General features: G+C 42.3%; 1 protein-coding gene across 1 annotated transcript in view; it reads right to left on the bottom strand.

Moving 5' to 3' along the window:
- EYS (eyes shut homolog) overlaps nt 1–17,468 on the bottom strand; it is a 1,174,088-nt gene that overhangs the window by 17,232 nt on the left and 1,139,388 nt on the right. The window contains 4 exon segments of the mRNA XM_006211933.3: nt 1,104–1,278; nt 6,885–7,029; nt 7,841–8,007; nt 10,567–10,749. Of these exon segments, the coding sequence (XP_006211995.2) occupies nt 1,104–1,278; nt 6,885–7,029; nt 7,841–8,007; nt 10,567–10,749 (670 nt within the window).

Below are 17,468 nucleotides of genomic sequence, written 5' to 3'. Positions count from 1 at the left end.
TGAATATTTCTCTGTAATATCTTCTAAATTGATCTTTAATTTTCTCTTCTATGGATATTTCTTAAAACTAGGCCCTTTTTCGTGTGCTTGGATTTCCAAAACTGCCTCCTAGGAACCCTGCAACATACCCATCCTGCAGAGGGATGCTGAGATACCTTGCAAACATCTGTCTTCCCCATGGCTCTTTCCTGCTCAGGAGCTGTGTCTCCTTCCGGTGTTTTCTCACCAGCCCGAGGGACAGTGGTTAGCGGTTCTTTGAACTTTGCACTTTGCTTTTGATCATGTTCTGGGGAGGAAGTGCAGGGCAATTGTTCAGGGCTTTTAAGACTTTACGGGCGAGAGGGCTGCCTCACCCCTGTCTTCCAGAGGAGACTCTGACACCCCACTTCCCCACCTGCCTTTCCGTGGGCCAGTGTCAGCAGTGAATCGCACCTTCCCACATATTCTAGGGGGGAAATTTTGACAAATCACTTTTCTAGCTGTCCCACCCACGTATGAGACATAGGAAATTTATGAAGAGCTGGAGTGTAAAAGGCTGAAGCAGAGAGCTTACCCCCTATTCACTTGTCGTCCGCCCAGAGCCCTCTGTGTACTACTGCTGCACAGAGGGCCTGCTGGACGAAGTAGCTTGAGTTATCAGACAGCGTTCCTTTGTTACTTCCTCCCCGCTCCACAGGGTCACATTTTGTTTCATGTTAGAGCAGTTCAGATGGCAAATTGTGCAGCTTTGCTGGGGTCCACCCAGAGAAGGCCCTTTCTAAAGGAGCCCAGACTCAGAGAAGCAAATCACAAATGTAAGCCCTGATAAACCCTTGCATGGTGAACCTTTCTGGCAACGCTCTCGATGCTATGAATTTCAGATAGTTTATTTCTCTTGGTGCCTGGAATAAGACGTAGTGATTCACTTTCACTGTTGAAAAGACAGCACAAGAGCTACACTGATCCTCTTCTGTTTGCCTCCATCCGTTCGCCAGTCACCTAGCGCGTCTGCATAAACACACTTTCAGTAGGAGCGTCAGCGCGTGTTCCTAGTTTGTGCGAGTGCAGTGCCGGTGAGAATGCAGACACCCAGCTACCTTCTTTCCCAATAACGTCACACTTACTATACAGTCGCCCCGCTCTCCACGCACGTCCCACCGTTGCCACATTGCATCAGGCTACAAGGAGAAGCATCGCACTGGCCGACGCTGCGCCCAGCACTCGGGTGGCCCTCGGGACTCCCCAGGCTTCTGAAGTGGCCCTTCTTCTTAGTGCGAACTTGAAGAGTAAATATACAGCCTTGGAAAGAGGGAAAATACTTCGTGTTTTAAAATGGAAGAAACAGATAAAACAAGACAATTACTTTTCATTTTTAAATTAACATTTTCAACATAAAGTAATACATACTAAAAAAAAATTAGTAACACAGAAAGAAAAATAAAAAATCATCTACAAATTCACCACTCCAGAGAAAGCAATTATTAACATTTTGAGACATTTGGAGTATATTTCTATGCTTAGTTGTATTTTCCTTCAAACAAAAGTAGAATCCTACATTAAACTAAATAATATATATTATACCAAAACTTTGTATAGCATAAATGCCATTAACTATTTTCTGATAGCATTAATGGTTTTTAAATGATGGCATAATATTCTCTTATCTCAGAATATATTTAATCAACCTTCAATTATTGACTATTTCTATTTCTTGTTATTAAACATAATCCTCTAATAAATATCGCTATATGTGTATCTTTGTACATTTGCTAATTGTTTTCTTAGTATGAATTTAAAGAAGTAAAACTATCAGGGTAAAAGCTATGGATGCTGTGAAGGGCGCCCAAATGTCAGAGATACTTCCTGCAGTTATGCCTGCCCCACCACACACGGGGGCGCCTGCTTCTTCACAGACACCGTGACGTGAGAGATTATTATGTTTCATTTTAAAGGAAACAATTAAATGCCCTTTTGCAGTTTTTAATCGGGCTTGAAAGTCTTTTTTTCTTTTAACATTTTTTATTGATTTATAATCATTTTACAATGTTGTATCAAATTCCAGTGTAGAGCACAATTTTTCAGTTATACGTGAACATACATATATTCATTGTCACATTTTTTTTCACTGTGATCCACCACAAGATCTTGTATATATTTCCCTGTGCTATACAGTATAATCTTGTTTATCTGTTCTGCATCTGCCTGTCAGTGTCTACAAATTTTGAACTCCCAGTCTGTCCCTTCCCACCCCTCTCCCTCTTGGCAACCACAAGTTTGTATTCTATGTCTATGAGTCTGTTTTGGTTTTGTATTTATGTTCATTTTTTTGGGAAATCTTTTAATGAATTTATTAGTCATTTGTAATTTCCCCCTTTCAGTTGCTTTTTAGGTACTGTCCTTCTCCACTTACCTTTTTGTCTATACCCTTTTTAACATTTATTTGAAAGACCTCTTTATATAATGAGCACATTAGCTGTTTGTCATATATTGTAAATACTTTCTCCAGTTTAATATCTGCTATTTAATTTTGCTTAAGGTGAGTTCTTTCATTTTTATGTAGAGAAGCTTATAATATTTATGCTGTCGCATTTACCTTTCGCTCTCCCAGGGATTTGCCTTTGCACGTGCGTATCCTTAGAAAGGTCTTTTCCAGACAGATAATGGGTGATCTTACTTACACGTGGAATGTGAAATCTGCCTTTTGCAGAGTGAAATGCACTCAGCAGAGAGCAAAAGTGTAAGATGGAGTCAGGTGGGCCTGGGTTCAGTTACAATGTCTTCCACATAATGGCTAGATCACAGATCTAGTTATCAGCTTTCTGCCTTTAAAATGGGGGCAAATACATCTATTCCATGAGTCAAGAGGCATAAGAAAATATACAAAAACTAGCCAGTATAATGCTTGGCAATAGGCAGGTCTTGTATTCCCTTCCACACTGTCTCAGAAATTCACTATTTCTTTTATTAAAAAAAGATTCCCTTTTAACAAAAATTGTGGGCTGCTAATATTAGGTTTTTGTTATTTTTATACTCATCCACTGCAAAAGAAACTTTGTTTAAATGACTGTAATATATATTAATGTCTGAAGTGTTCATTTAAAACCACTTCTCTTTTATATGAATAGATAAAATACTTTTGCTGTGAGAAACTGCTAAAATATGTTTTTCGGCTAAAAACGTGGCAATGCTATATTTGGAGGAACATCTGACCGGTATGAATAGTTGTATGTGTTTATTTCGCAGAGAGATGTTTCATGTCGGTCAACATAGCATACAACGTAAAGGCAGTTACAGTGGAAGTCATCTGTCGAATACATATTGCATAATTTCATTCTTTTCTAAATAGCAGATTATATAACATAATGGGCTTCATACAGCTCCCTGCAGCAGGTACTCAGTGTCTATATCTTGCATATGTTAAAACAGTTATGAAAGAGACTTTTGGAGCTATGATATTGGAAGGACTAGTGAGGTTCCAAATAAATGATAGTTTTTTTTTTTGACAGTAAGAGATTTTTAAATTATTACAATAAAATAATTACTCTTGCCTTATGGGCTCTGGTTTGAAAAATCCTATGCAATTAAGAGAGAGAGAGAGAGAAAGGGAGAGAGAATGCGAAAAGATAAACTAGCAAGAAACTTAACTGTACCGGCAGTGTGGCGCATTTTCAGGCTGGAATAACATCTCTACAGCATTGCTAATGAATCTGAGTCTATTTTCTGTCTACTCTGTTCAAGTGAGTAATGTTTAATAATCCCCCTGTCAGGGAACACTAGCTACTCAGACACCAGAATAACAGTTGGAAGGGATAGTAGATTTCCCCACGTTCACACCAGTCAAAAGTAATTTTCAATTAGTAGCAGATCTTAGAACATTGATCAAAGCTATAGTTCTCCTCTCCAGAAAAAAATGCACATGGCTACACACACAATTGTGTGTGTGATTTCAGGAGACGCGGGGACCCACTGAATCCCCTCCCTGAATCGCCACATGAGAACCCTGTAGTTCTGTATTTAGAGATGCTTTTGGTGAGGAGGGAAGAATTTCTCTTATTTGGACAATAAAACAGTAAGGCCTCTGTGTCTGGCATAAGTAGAGTTTTTTATCTGGAGAAGGGTTAAGTGACTTCTTCATGAACATTAAAGCATATAGGGAAAATAATGGCCCAGTTTAGACCATTTACAGACCAAAAACAAGTGGGCTTGGTCAACAGTGAGAATTTGTATTTTAGTCCAAGAACTTCTGGGTTAGTTCTGTATCTGAAGTGTTTGTAGAAGTGTGAGAGCCCCTGTCAGATAATCTTTTCCTGTGTGATTTAATCACCATTCTACACACAAATGTGATAACCTTAACCTGATTATTCAATTCTTCCATTAAAATGCTATATTTGCTTTGTTATGACTAATTAACACAGTGGCTTCCAAATTTAGGGAGGCTTATGGAAATGCAAATTTTTAGACCCCATCATAGAGATTTCAATTAAGCAGTTCTGGGAAGGGTCCAGAAATCTATATTTTAAAGAAGTCATCCTGTATCATTCCTTAGAGCCAGTGAAATCAGCTCTTGGGAATCATAGGCTTACAGCGCAGTTGCGATCTGTCACTATGATAGGTTGGACGTGCTTGTGCATAATTTTCAGTACATAATAAGTGCTAGTCTATAATGGAGGAGATGCAGACGTCAAGGAAGGATCAGACGTCAGGAGACAAATGATAAAATTAAGGGCTAAGGGCCTGACGTTTCCATAAGCCTGTGGATTAAGTGGCAGTTACCAAGAAGACCTCCCGGAGATTTGCATCCTAAGAATCTGGCTGCCAGGCGTGTGAGTCCTAGCTGCTTCTGTCGGGAGGGGCCAGCTGGGTGTGTGCTGGGTGTAGGCTCATTAACACACTGAAGGAGAAAACGACAGGTGTTGACAAAAGCCTGTCTTTGTTCTAGTAATCAAGAGATAAAGAAAAGTTCCTAGTAGGAGGGAGAGAATAAGACAAAAGGAAATCCGGAAATGCTGGACTTCAGTAAATCTGAAAGCGTCAAGTAGGTTGAGGACAGGGTGGTGTAACACTCATAGAAGTTAATTTATTGAGTGTTTATCATGTTCTGGTTTCTGGTATAAGCACTTAGTATAATTACCTTATTTAATTAACTCACAAGCACCCTCTGGGGTAGGTATTTTTCTTTTACAGAGGAGAAAGGGTAAGTAGCAGGCTTAAAGTCACAAAGCTGTTACATGGCAGAGCCTGAATTGGAAGACGGGCTGACTCCAGAGGCAGAGCCACTGTCCGCAGAGCAGATGCTTGAAAGGAGCCGTGCCTCCTGCCACCACCAGCACGGTCGCCACTGCTAACACATGGCGAGCGCTCCCCGCCAGGCAGTCCGCGCTCTTGCTCCACTACCTCACTCTCAGAGCTGGAGAAGGGCTGTGATTAGCCCATGCACAGCCGAGGCACAGGGGGTCACGGGGACGTGAGGTGACTCGCCAGAGTCACAGAGCCTGAAGGTGGCGGGGGGGGGGGTACATATCCAGGCAGCTGGGCTCCAGAGTCCTCACTCTTACCCTTGATGCTGTGTCCAGAGTGTTCATAACCGTGTCTCTGAGTTAATGACGGCAAGTTCTGATGAACCCCCACAAGGTCTCTGTTTCACTGAGTGGAAGGTGGGCTATCTTTCACATTTGTAAGTTCACCTGTCCTTTTCTTTGAATACAATGTTTGAAAAAATGCACTGATTCATTATGCCCTTCAGATGAAGTCCTGCAGGGAAAGAACTCGTGAGCTGTCTGCTGCACTGAGCACAGTGCCTCAACGTGCCTTAAATGTTCTTTACGAAACTCTTCTGAGCATTAGCACTGATAACATAATCAGAGAAAATGTTTCTTTGAGTCTTGGCAGAATGAACTAATTTTACTGAAACCTGACCTTGTATTATGTTGGATTAGCTGTGTTGCTTCCATATGTTTCAAGTGCGTGGCATCCTGCATCAGTATTTAGGCAGAAGTCAGGGGAGGTGGGGAGAAGGGTGTGGTCAGGCAGGCGGAGAACTCAGAACAGGTTTGTGGTCCACACGGACGTGCAGCCCTGCTCCTGGACTCTGATGGAGAGTAGCCTGGTCGTGAGTGACAGGCTTCGGGCACCACAATGAGCAGCCCCTTGGCCAAATATTCTGGGGCTAAGAGCCACCAAAAAAACTTGTTTTCACCAAATGCATTTTTATAACAATTCAAAGTTGTTATGAGCCTTTATGTGACAACTCTACTATGAACTGGCTTTAAAGGGAAGGTCTGAGCCTATGTTCCTTTTTGAACTCAGGGAGACAGACTATGGCAGTATGGTTCCTTGCCCAAGCATGGTGTTTGCCCTTAATCCTCGTGGCTTCCGCTGGCCTCCTTGGGCCATAGCTTGATGGTATGGATCAACTGGCAGGAATCACTAATCTTTCATATCAAGTACATTCCGAAGTTAGATGAAGTTTCAGTTTGCACTGTGACTCCATGTGGTCTATGCTACTTACCCTGTATTAAAAAGCACCCACAACCTGATCCCCAAATCAGGCACCACTTGATTTTTCCTCCACGGGATTTGTCACCTTATACTGCTGTATAATTTATGTATTCATCATACTTAGTGTTTATTGTCTGTTCCCTCCTTTAACCGACTAGAAGGGAAGCTCGTGAGGGCTGGAATCCTTGTTTTGTGCACTGAAACATCCCAACACCTAGTACACAGGTCATCAGTGGTTAGTAAGAGATGCATGAATGCTTTCCATTAAAATCCAACTCTGATCACGTCTGATTAGAAGGCAACCCTCCTTGCTGGTTTTAGAACTAGAAGTATACTCCTGACACGTTTCTGTCTTTTCTCAGGTCTTGAGACAAGCAGGTATAGTGTACAGTCCATCCAGGCCTTACCTTGAAAGCCGTTCTTAAAATCAGCTCCGTCCGGTAAGAGCTCTGGAGTATACTCGCTGCAGCCGCCTACATAAAACTGGCCGAAGACGTTGAGACCAACCAGCTTTCCTGGGGAGATGACGGATTTATTTTCATGATCATCTACCTTCAAAAAGAAAAAAATTCAAAACCTATTAAAAAAGGAATTGATTCCCCAGGGTGAACTGTTAAGACACCCTTTTGTTATTTCCCATTCAGCTGGCTCGAAAACTTACAAAGACCTGAATTTTGAAGAAATAAAAAACGCTTCACCACTCAATTCTCTGTGTCTCTGCTGATGTCTGTTACCATGGATATATTAATATAGCAGTGATGGTTTTGCATTTCAATCAAAATCGTAGTTCTTCACAGATTAGGGGCTGGCATCCCACTGGGCCGCCTCCATCCAGCCTTGCCTCCCTCTCCCGTCCATTCCCGAATGACCACCAGCCATCGATCAAAAAATGGAAATTGACCACGGTACCCAGCTCCCTTCTTAAATTTCTCAGTAGCTCTTCATATGTCTTTGGATGAAAATCTAAACTTCTCAGGTAAGTCCTTTGATGATATAGACCTTGTCTACCTCTAACCACACCTTTTGCTGCCTTCACCTGAAAGCCAGACTGAACTCTTTGACCTCCTTAAGCCCACACGAGCCTCTGATCTTTTTCTGAGCTGCTGTGCACTTAAGGTTGTGCTTGAGCATCACCGTTCTTGAGAAGCATTGCTTGAGTCCTCTCTCGCCTTATCGGTTGGTTATCCCCTAACTTATCTCCACGCCACTTAATTGCAGTCACCCCCTAGTCTTGTGCTCTGTGTGCTGGTCTGTGAACCTGGTGGGGGCAGGCAGCACGGCTCATCATCTGTGCATCTCAGCCCAGACCCGTAACACAGCAGCACTCCAAGTCTGCGGGACAGACGGAGGAACGACTCGTTACCTTCAGCCAGCCTGTTCGGAAGGACCTCCCCAGATGCACTGTGTGGATCCCACGGCTCAGATCCAGGGGATCGCTGCTGATACTCGCTGTGCCGGATCCCAGGTTGTAACTGTAAACCACGCTGCCCCCGCGTAGACCCACGGCCAGGAAGTCATCGCCACTCAGCCCTAGAAGGAGGAGATGCGAGGGGCAGGCTTGCTGGGAGGAAACCCGGGCGTCCAGGCAGCTGGTTTTACCCTCTGGCTCTGAGTCACAGAGCTGGACAGTGAGTGATCACCGACACTGAGCTATATCCACCCCCTCCCCCGTCTTTAACCCATAACTTTAGGCTTCATAAATTGACGAATCCTCCCTGCATATAATGTTATGAACAATAACTACGTATCTTAGCCCATCCCCGTACATGGTCTAATTTAGCTGGTCCCTAGAGGTTTTGGGTGACTGCTCTCAAATTTGATAAAATTCTATTTTTTTCAAGAGGGTCTGGGAATTGATATTGTCACATCACCATCATGTGCTTCTGATGCAGTTGTGAAGAGGTCCCACCTGGAGGAGCCCTGCCTTAGGAAGCCTTGAGCCCACTTGCATAGTTTTAGCTGGTACTCTTGCCCCCTCTGGTGGTGCAATGTGGAATTGTATGTTTCAGCTTTCTCCTTTTGGCTGATTGGCAGATGGATCTACACAATGTAACTGCCGGTTGTCTAGCCTGTGTTTACCATGCTGTCGACCTACAGAGGCAAGTGCAGTATTAGCATTCATCTCCCCGCATACAAAGCAGAGACGGGAGAAGACCAGAGAGTGCCACATGTAAAAATCCCAGAATTCAGAAACGCTGGGGCTGAAGCAAAAGATTTTACTTTTTAAATTTATTTCTTTTGGAGGATTTTGAAGGAATCTGTAGCAGGAGAGGACTGAAGAGGCATTTAGTGGCAGCATTTTCATGGGCCCAGTGTTTATCCTTTGCTTGGGCTCTTCCTCTTTGAATCTTTCAGGATTCAGACAGAAGCAAGATTTACAGTGCTCGTTTGAATTTTTCATTTGCCAGTTTTTTTCCTGGCATGCCGAGTAAAGAAAGAGTTAGGGGGCAGGAATTCCTTCTTTTTTTCCTCCTTTCCTCCCTGCCTTCCAGTGGTCATTCAACAGGTATTTATGAAAACTGCCTGAGGCTTTGCGGGTGGTTTCACGACAACTGAGACAGCATCTCCCTGAATGAGGAGAGGGATGTAGCCAACAAACGCTGTAGTAAAGGATCTGTGCTCTAAGTGCAGGGCAGGCCAGCGGTGCACAGAGCAGGAGAGATGAACCAAAAGGGTGGAGGGAGGGTAGCCACTGGGAGAAGCCTAACGGAGAAAATGGCATCTGAACTGGAAACCCCAAAGAATGGCCACTTGGAGAGTCTTTGTGCAACAGAGTTGCTGACCTATACGACCTACATCTGTTCTTATTGTGGTTATTTTATTTCTCCATTCAAAGCTGGCTAGGTGTCAGGCGGTGTGCTCTGTGGGTATATAAGGTTTCATTCAGAGGGATGGCTTGGGCTCTGTCTGCCTAAATCTCCCATAGTCGAGGCAGACAAGAAACAACTGTCTACCAAATAGAAAATCGAGGGACGGGGCTTTGAAAGATGAACAAGAGGCTGAGATAGACAATAATCTGGATCGGGTCGGGTAACACCTGCATTTGTGAGCGTGGCTGGAGAAGGCATCCTGGGGAGAAAGACAAGCTATGTGTGATGTGTGTGTGAGTCCAGTGCTCAGTGCTATGGAGTCCTCATGTTGACCACATCAGTCCTCCCAGGTCTGTTGGGGAATTTGCATCATTATACCCATTGGAATGGTGAGGAGACTGAGGCACAGAGACACTAAGCATCTAGACTTGTACTTTGTATGTGGTGGAGACCAGGTCCAAACCTACACTCCCAGGCTCAGAGCCTGCTGCCTTCACTACGCTGAGAGCCATTTCCCTCCAAGGCAGGGCAGAGTGTGCCCGAGACTGGGGCAGCAGGCTGACGCTCCACACTTTACCTGGGATGTGGCTCCTTTCAGACACGTGTTAATTCAGAAACGGACATTGAGTGAGTTGAAGAGAACAGAATATGTTAGTCCCCCTCGTGCAACAGAATCACTGGTGGTTGAGAGAAAGGTGGTTTTGTGGTGCAAAATGTTGATTTCACAGCTGGGGACCCTGAGCTCAGAGAAGATAAAGTGATTAATTTTCTAACTAGTTAGTTGCTGACTTGAGAGTAAAACACACGTGCTTTTCCTTGATCCCACACATGCATAGTGGGTCTATAAGTTGCTTTCGCACCAGTTGTAGGGCACATACTATGTGGCTACAGATTGAGTACTGCTTAATTTGAAATGGTTTTCTTTGAGGGCAACCAGTCCCACTGCACCACACGTGGTAAAATGTGTTCCTTCTGCGAATCTCCCTTCTCTCTATGTGGAAACAGAAAGAAAAGGAGGAGGGACACGTCGATTAGCTCACTCCTCTGACTTCATGTCTGCCTGCAGGATCTTTGCCCCAATTATAAGAGGTGACCTAGACCGAACTGGACTCCGGGAGGTCCAGGACGGCTGCACATGCCGGACAAGGCACAGCTCGGCAGCAGACAGGAGGAGCCTGATCAGGCAGACCTCTGCTTCAGCCACAGCCGGAGTACCTGAAGAATCGCCCAAGTACTGTTAAAGATGCTAGTGAGTCCTAGAGGGTTCAAGGAATCTTACCACGGCCCTTCTGTCCGGTGAAAAATACCAAGTTATCCTGCAGGGCCGAGTGGTGGTTTGCCAGCTGAAACCTCAAGCGGAACTCAAAATCGAAGCTGATGTCTGGGATCCGCGCGTAAGCCAGGAACGAGGTGTATCCAAAGGCATCCATCCCGCTGAACCTGGGCTGAGTGACGTTAACAGCTGCGGAAGAACCCAAACCAAGTGGTCAGAACAAACCCGTACGTGGACTTGTCAGAGGAGGGTGATGTTTTGCTGATGCACCTAACCGGATAGTCTGTTCGCTGTCCCCTTCCTTGTACTTACGTGCCCGGCAGCACTGAGCCTCTGAGGGACTCCACAGGGAATTCGAAACCAGAACGAAGGAAGTGTAGTGTGTTGAGATCCTGTATATAATCTTTTCATGCACATACCCTTTCTACATAATGAAGAATTTACTTAAAGAGCAAAACCCTATATTTTGGAGATTAATTTTAGGAATAGAAAAGATCACAGGCAGTCAAAGTATTTGCCTAGGTGCATGGTAAACCTAGTTTGGCATCCAAGCTGTGGATATGGCTTGAAGGGGAGCAAATCTCTGGCACCAGCCCTGCAGTCCTACTGCGTTTCCCAGTCTCCAGGGAGACTAAGTTACACCCCTTCTCTTCTGACACCTGGTCTTCATCTTCTCTCTCTTGGTGAATGATCTTGCTTCCTATTTCACTGACAAAAGTGAGCTCTAAGAACAGAGAAGTACCCATCCGGTCATCATGAAATCTTCCCACCCTCAATGCCCTCATTTGATCCACACGTCCCGCCTTCCCCCTGGTTACAGGGCGGACTCTGCCTCGGTATTGGGTCCTCCCCTTAGTCAAGGACATCACTTCAGCAATTCTTTTCCATTTCCCAGGAGCCACCGAATTTTTCTTTTCTACTAAGTCATTCCCGTCCACATCAGACAAGCTCAACTATGTCCATCTGAAAACACAGCTTTCCTCAACTCCATGTTCCTCTCCAGCGACTCCTGCTTCTCTGCTCACCACTATGGGGAGAATTTTCCAAACAGCATCTGCGTTGATTGTTTGAATTTTTTACCCACCACTCTGAATTTCACTCCATTAGGTGATCTTCTCTATCTTTCCTCTGAAGCCTCTCAGGCTAGGTTGCTAGTGACCACCATCTTCCTAAAGTCAATGTCAGTTCTCTGATTTTATCTTATCCTATGTCAACGGAAGCAGCTGACATAGCTGATTATTTCTTTTCTCTTCAAGTGCTTTCTCCACTTGCTTTCTCCTGGTAGTCTTTCCACCTTGAACTGCTCCTCCTCGCCTTCCGGTCACCCCCAGCTGCCACTGCTGTCTGGTCATCATGTGCGCCATCTCCAGGAGGATGGCTCCTGGGCAGTGGTCTCTGTCCTTGGCTTCTTCCCAGAACTCTAGGTTCATGTATCCAAGTACCTACTAGCTATTTGACATACGTTTGTGTGTCCATCAGGAACCTCCAACTGAACGTGCACAAAGCAGAACTCTTCTTTCTCCTATTTTTATAACCCAATCCCTAACCCAGCCTCCCCCACCAAATCTCTTCTTCAGTCTTCGCTGTCTTTGTTCGGAATGAAAACTAGTCATTGTTCTTAAACTGTTTCTCTCTCTGCCACCTCAACCAGACAGTTGTCAAGTCTTGTTAACATCGTCTTCATAGAATAGATCCTGGATCCCACTACTTCTCACCACCTCCTGCAATGCCACCAAAGTTCAATGCACGGCTCACTCTAGCTGTATTTCTGTGCTGCATTTCTATATTTGCTTCTTAACTGGTCTCCCTTGCTGCCTCTGTCCCCGTGTAGTCTCGTTTCCATATTGTAGCCAGTGCAGACTTTTAAATATTAATTGAACATTAAAAGTCTTCCAGTGTTTTCACTTGAATTAAAAAAAAATTTCCTTAGCGTAGGAGAAAGCTCCTTCTCTCCAAATTTATTTTATGTCCATTTCTTCTTGTTCATTCTGCTCCCACCGTGCTAACTTCTTTGTGTTTCTCACACCAAACATGTGCACAGCTCAGGGCTCCTTCTACTTGAGGCTCTAATGCCTAAAACATATTCTCCCCACAAAGGTGCGTGGCCTGCTCCCTCACTTCCTTCAGGACTCTGCTCAAGTGTCCCCTCTTCACAGGGGTTTTCCCGGACCACCTGTTAAACTCTTACTCTCCTCTTGTCCCCATCACCCTCTAGCTCCTTAACCTGCTTTGCTTACTGCAGTCTGATTACATTCTATGCTGTTTATCCGTTTACTTTAACTTGTCTCTCTCTCCAGTCAGGCCAGAGAGCTTGCCTGTCCTTCACAAACTCCAGGATGTGCAGCAGTGCCTGGTAGAAGCGGGCACAGAATACATATTTCTCAAATGGCTGAATGGACACATATAAAGGGCTTAGCATAGTGGCATATATACTTGTGTTTATTTTTCTGATGTTATTGCTTATCTAAGGTCTTAACTGTTCTGTTCTTATGTGATGAAGGGAAAAATTGGAGCTATTGGGTGAAGTGGGGAAATAGAATTTCTACACCGTCACCATCATTACTTGTTCAAAAAATTAAAAAAATTTTTTTTAGTCATTTGCCACTAAAGAATAAGAATGTTTCTGGATTTTGGTGGAGATATTAGAATCTTAATTCTTTTAGGTTTAAGATTCTACTTAAGGTTCTAGTCAAACATTCAGATATTTTGCACACTGACACTGAAAATCAAGGCAGGGGCCCCCACCCCCCTGGAAAAGTCAGTTGTTTTTTTAAAACTAAGTTATATAAACATAATTACCATTTCATAAGTTTTATCTTATAAATGTTGTTTTCTATTTAATATTTGATAATAATGTCTTTTTTGTAACTTGTAAGCCAAAAATACTAAATATTTTTCTTGAGGCATTTGATATTTTTTGACAAAGATGTTTGGCTTTTATGTGATAAAATATCTGTATGATTCCCTCACCATGTTGTTTAAAATTTTATGATATAGACTTGAAATAGTTTCTTAATATCAGCACTAAATTCTTACACTTTTTTTTTGTCTTCCTGTTTGTCTTTGAGTTCTCAGATGCTCATCTCCAGGCTCTTGCCTGATGCACAAGGAAGAAATCACAATGAACACTTAAACCTACCTGCTGGCCTCTCCCTGGGACTCAGGACCCTACTTCCATCAAGTTGTCTACCGGCCTTAGAATACACATGTCATATGTGACAGATCAGAGTTGGAAACAAGGGAGATAACGTGCCTGAATCTCTTCTCCCTTTGATTTACAATATGATTATAATTTATAATAGTCAATTTCTATAAAGAAAACTTTCAAATCCTTGAAGGACATAAAACGAGTCTCTAGTAAGTAGAAATATATATGAGGTTCATGAATAGGAAGTTTAATATGCTGAACTTGTCAATTCCCACTTAATTATTTTGTCATTCCAATGTGATTTTTTTTGAAATGTATGCAGGCACACATTAAAAGTCCAGAATAACACAAAAATGCACCTGGGAGATTTTTATTACAGTAAGAGTGGATTTTCAGATTAGTGAGAAAAAGATTATTCAGTAAGCAGTATGATAAAATAGTAACTAGAGTAAAGGAGGACTTTTTAATTTACTCCACACCTCAAATAAATACTCCATACTCCAGGTGGATAAAAAAATTAAATTAAAAAATGAAACCATAACAGCTTTAGAAATAAAAAGCACGGGTCAATATATTTATAGCCATTCTAAACTTGGTATAATAAAAGGAAGCAGAAAGAGAAAAGTGATACATTTGGCTACTTGAAACTTAGAAAGATTCTTTATGCTAAAAATGTGGAAAAATTAAGTCAAAAGACAACTGTATTGCATTTTGTGAATGTACCATATTTTTGTTACCCATTCTTCTGTTGACGTACACTTGAGTTGCTTTCATTTTTTTGGCTATCATAAATGATTCTACCATGAATATTCCTGTACGGGCTTTTGCTGGGATGTATGTTTTCGTCTCTCTGGATTGTGTACCAGGAGTGGGATTGCTGGGCAGTATGGTAACTGTTACATTTTGAGGAGCTGTCAAACTGTTTTCCAAGTGGGCTGTACCATTTTAGAATCCTACGGACAGCAAATAAACCACTGATACATGCAACAACAGGAAGGAACTTCAAAAGCACAAAACTAAGTGGAAAAAGGCAGTCACAAAAGATCATAAATTACATAATTCAATTTATATTAAATGCCTGGAATAGGCAAATCCATACAAACAGAAAGTAGCTTCGTGATTACCAGGGGCTGGGGCAAGGGAGTAATGAGGAGTGAAGGCTAATTAGGGTGACAAAAATGTTCTGAAATTAGTGATGAAATTAGGTAGTAATACAATTTAGCAATGGATATGCTGAATAGTACATTTTAAAAGGGTACATTTTATGGTAAGAAAAATGTGTCTCATAGAAGTTGTTATTAAAAAAAAAAGACAAATGGACAAGAGAGAAAATCCTTTTTATCACCCCACGCACTATGGTCAAAATGCATTTTTTGTAATTAAAAAGAGCTCGTTGTTGGGAAAGGTCAGACAAAGATAGACAATCCAGTTGTCATGCCGGCAAACAGTGCCCTGTTTCACTCTCTTCTAGAGAATGGAGAGTTAAAAAAAAAAAAGAGTTGTTATTCTTTTGTTTCTATACGTACAAATGCTTTGAGCAACACTTTTCCATTTTCCCAGGTAGCACATTTGGGATATAATCATTTCTAAGTTTGTTCTTACAAAAGCTGTTTCTCTGGAAATAGACTTTTGTCAAGGGGATTTTTTTTTAATCAAGCTATAATTAGACTTTACTTAATACACGCATAACTTTGCAACCCTGTGTGTACGGCACATGTGTTCTGATATTCTCCTGTGCCAACAGGGCATGTGTTCAATAACCAAAAAAGCTTTTAGATGTTGTCAGAGAGGCACCTTAAGCCCTTTGCTTTGCAGGAAGGAAAACTGTGTAATTCCTTAGTTACATAACACATGGGAGAAATGGTTGTCGAGGTTTTCCAACCTCCTTTCGCTGATTTAGACCAAAATCCAGTAGCTCAGTCTAGGATCCTAAAGAAGCATTTCTCTCAAAAGTTTTTGTTTATTATAACAAGTCATGGAGGAGAGAGGTATGAGGGAGGCAAGGAGACAGCAGCACGGGGAAGGCATTTTACAACCCACAGACAAAAAGACCCCTGAAATGTACATTTCTTCAACATTGTATTTTTGAAGCTTACGCAGGCAGTCAACTTAAAACGCAGTGGCTACAGCTGTCTCAGGAAAAACCAACTCTTACGGCAGCCAGCCTGACAAGGGCTCGGGAGACCCACTGGACACGGCAGCCACAGTGATGCTCCTGCAGGAAAGCCCCCTTTGGCGTTTGCTGTCGACAAGGTGTGCGTTAAGCCACCCGCCTGGAGACTGACAGGGATGCACTCCAGCAAGCTGAATTATCAGCCATTCACCCTCATGACAGCTTTTCTTTCTCTACAGCTTCAAGACTTGGGGCAGGAAGAGTCTCATTTTAACAATTTCAAGTTGATTTCATACACAAGGACAAAAAAGACGAGATTCAAAAATACCCTTGGCCTCTTTAGAGTGGCAAAGAGAATTACAACATGTCATTTTAGAGACTAAATCATTAGGTGCAATAGTCAGATTTGCCCTCTGGAAAAGATCGGATGTTTTGTGCCAGGTGTTAAGTTATGGATACAAATCTAAACGGGCAGTAAAATGCTGACTTTCAAAGAGCTGCGTTAACTTACAAGCCACTGACACACCTGCTATGCGCTAGGGGCCAACATCAGAGGCAGGAAAGAGTTAATTCCCTCCCAGTAAATCCCTTACTCAGGACCAAAGTGCTACCATTAGAGGAAGGGAATTAAAAATATACCCTCTATTTGCCTATTGAGTATAGGTAACCTCCTTGGCTAAGTTTATTTCTAGGTATTTTGTTGTTTATGATGCAATGGAAATGTTTATGCCAGTTACAAAATTCTGGTTTTTGAAGTGAAAAAAAAAAGTGAACAAAGGGCTGCAAATGGCAAAATATCCTTCTTTCTTATGAGTGAGTTGTATTCCACTGCATACAAATATGCTGCATCTTCTTTATCTACTCAACTATTGATGTGCATGTAGGATGCTTCCATATCTTGGCAGTTGTAAATAATATTGCTGTTAATAGCAGGATGTATGCATCTTTTTGAATTAATTCTGATTTTGTGGTTGGCTTTTTTTCTTTGATAACTATGTGAGTTTAAAAGCTAAAGCTCTAAATGTTCTTAGAAACAATGAACAGTACATATGTGTAAATTAAAAATTATATGTGCAGTTAAAAAAAAAAGATCTATCAAGCCATGAAAGACATGGAAGAAACTGAAAAGACATATTACTAAACGAAAGAAGCCAGTCTGAAAAGGTTACAAACTGTATGATTTCAACCAAATGACATTCTGGAAAAGGCACAGCAACAGAAATAATAAAAAGATCGTGGTTTCCAGGGGTCTGGGGGGAGGGAAGGAGGGAGGGATGAATAGATGGAGCACAAGGGATTTTTAGGGCAATGAAATTACTCTGTATGATACTATAGTGGTGGCTACATGTCATTATGCATTTGTCAAAACCCATAGAATGTACAACATGAAGAGTGAACTCTAATGTAAACTATGGACTTTGGTTGATAATAATGTGCCCATGTTGGTTCATTGATTGTACCAAATGTGCCACACTGATAAGGGATGTTGAGGGTAGGGGAGTAGATACGTGTGGGTGGGGAGGGCTGAGTGCAAACTCTCTGTATTTTCTGCTCAATTCTGCTGTGAACCTGAAACTGCTCTAAAAAATAAAATCTATTAATTAAAAGAAAGAAAAAAAATCCTATATTTGTCTATTGTTCAGCCTG

Source organism: Vicugna pacos, chromosome 8 (assembly GCF_048564905.1).
Source record: "Vicugna pacos chromosome 8, VicPac4, whole genome shotgun sequence".
Classification (NCBI taxonomy): domain Eukaryota; kingdom Metazoa; phylum Chordata; class Mammalia; order Artiodactyla; family Camelidae; genus Vicugna; species Vicugna pacos.
This window is presented reverse-complemented; position numbering and strand designations above follow the sequence as displayed.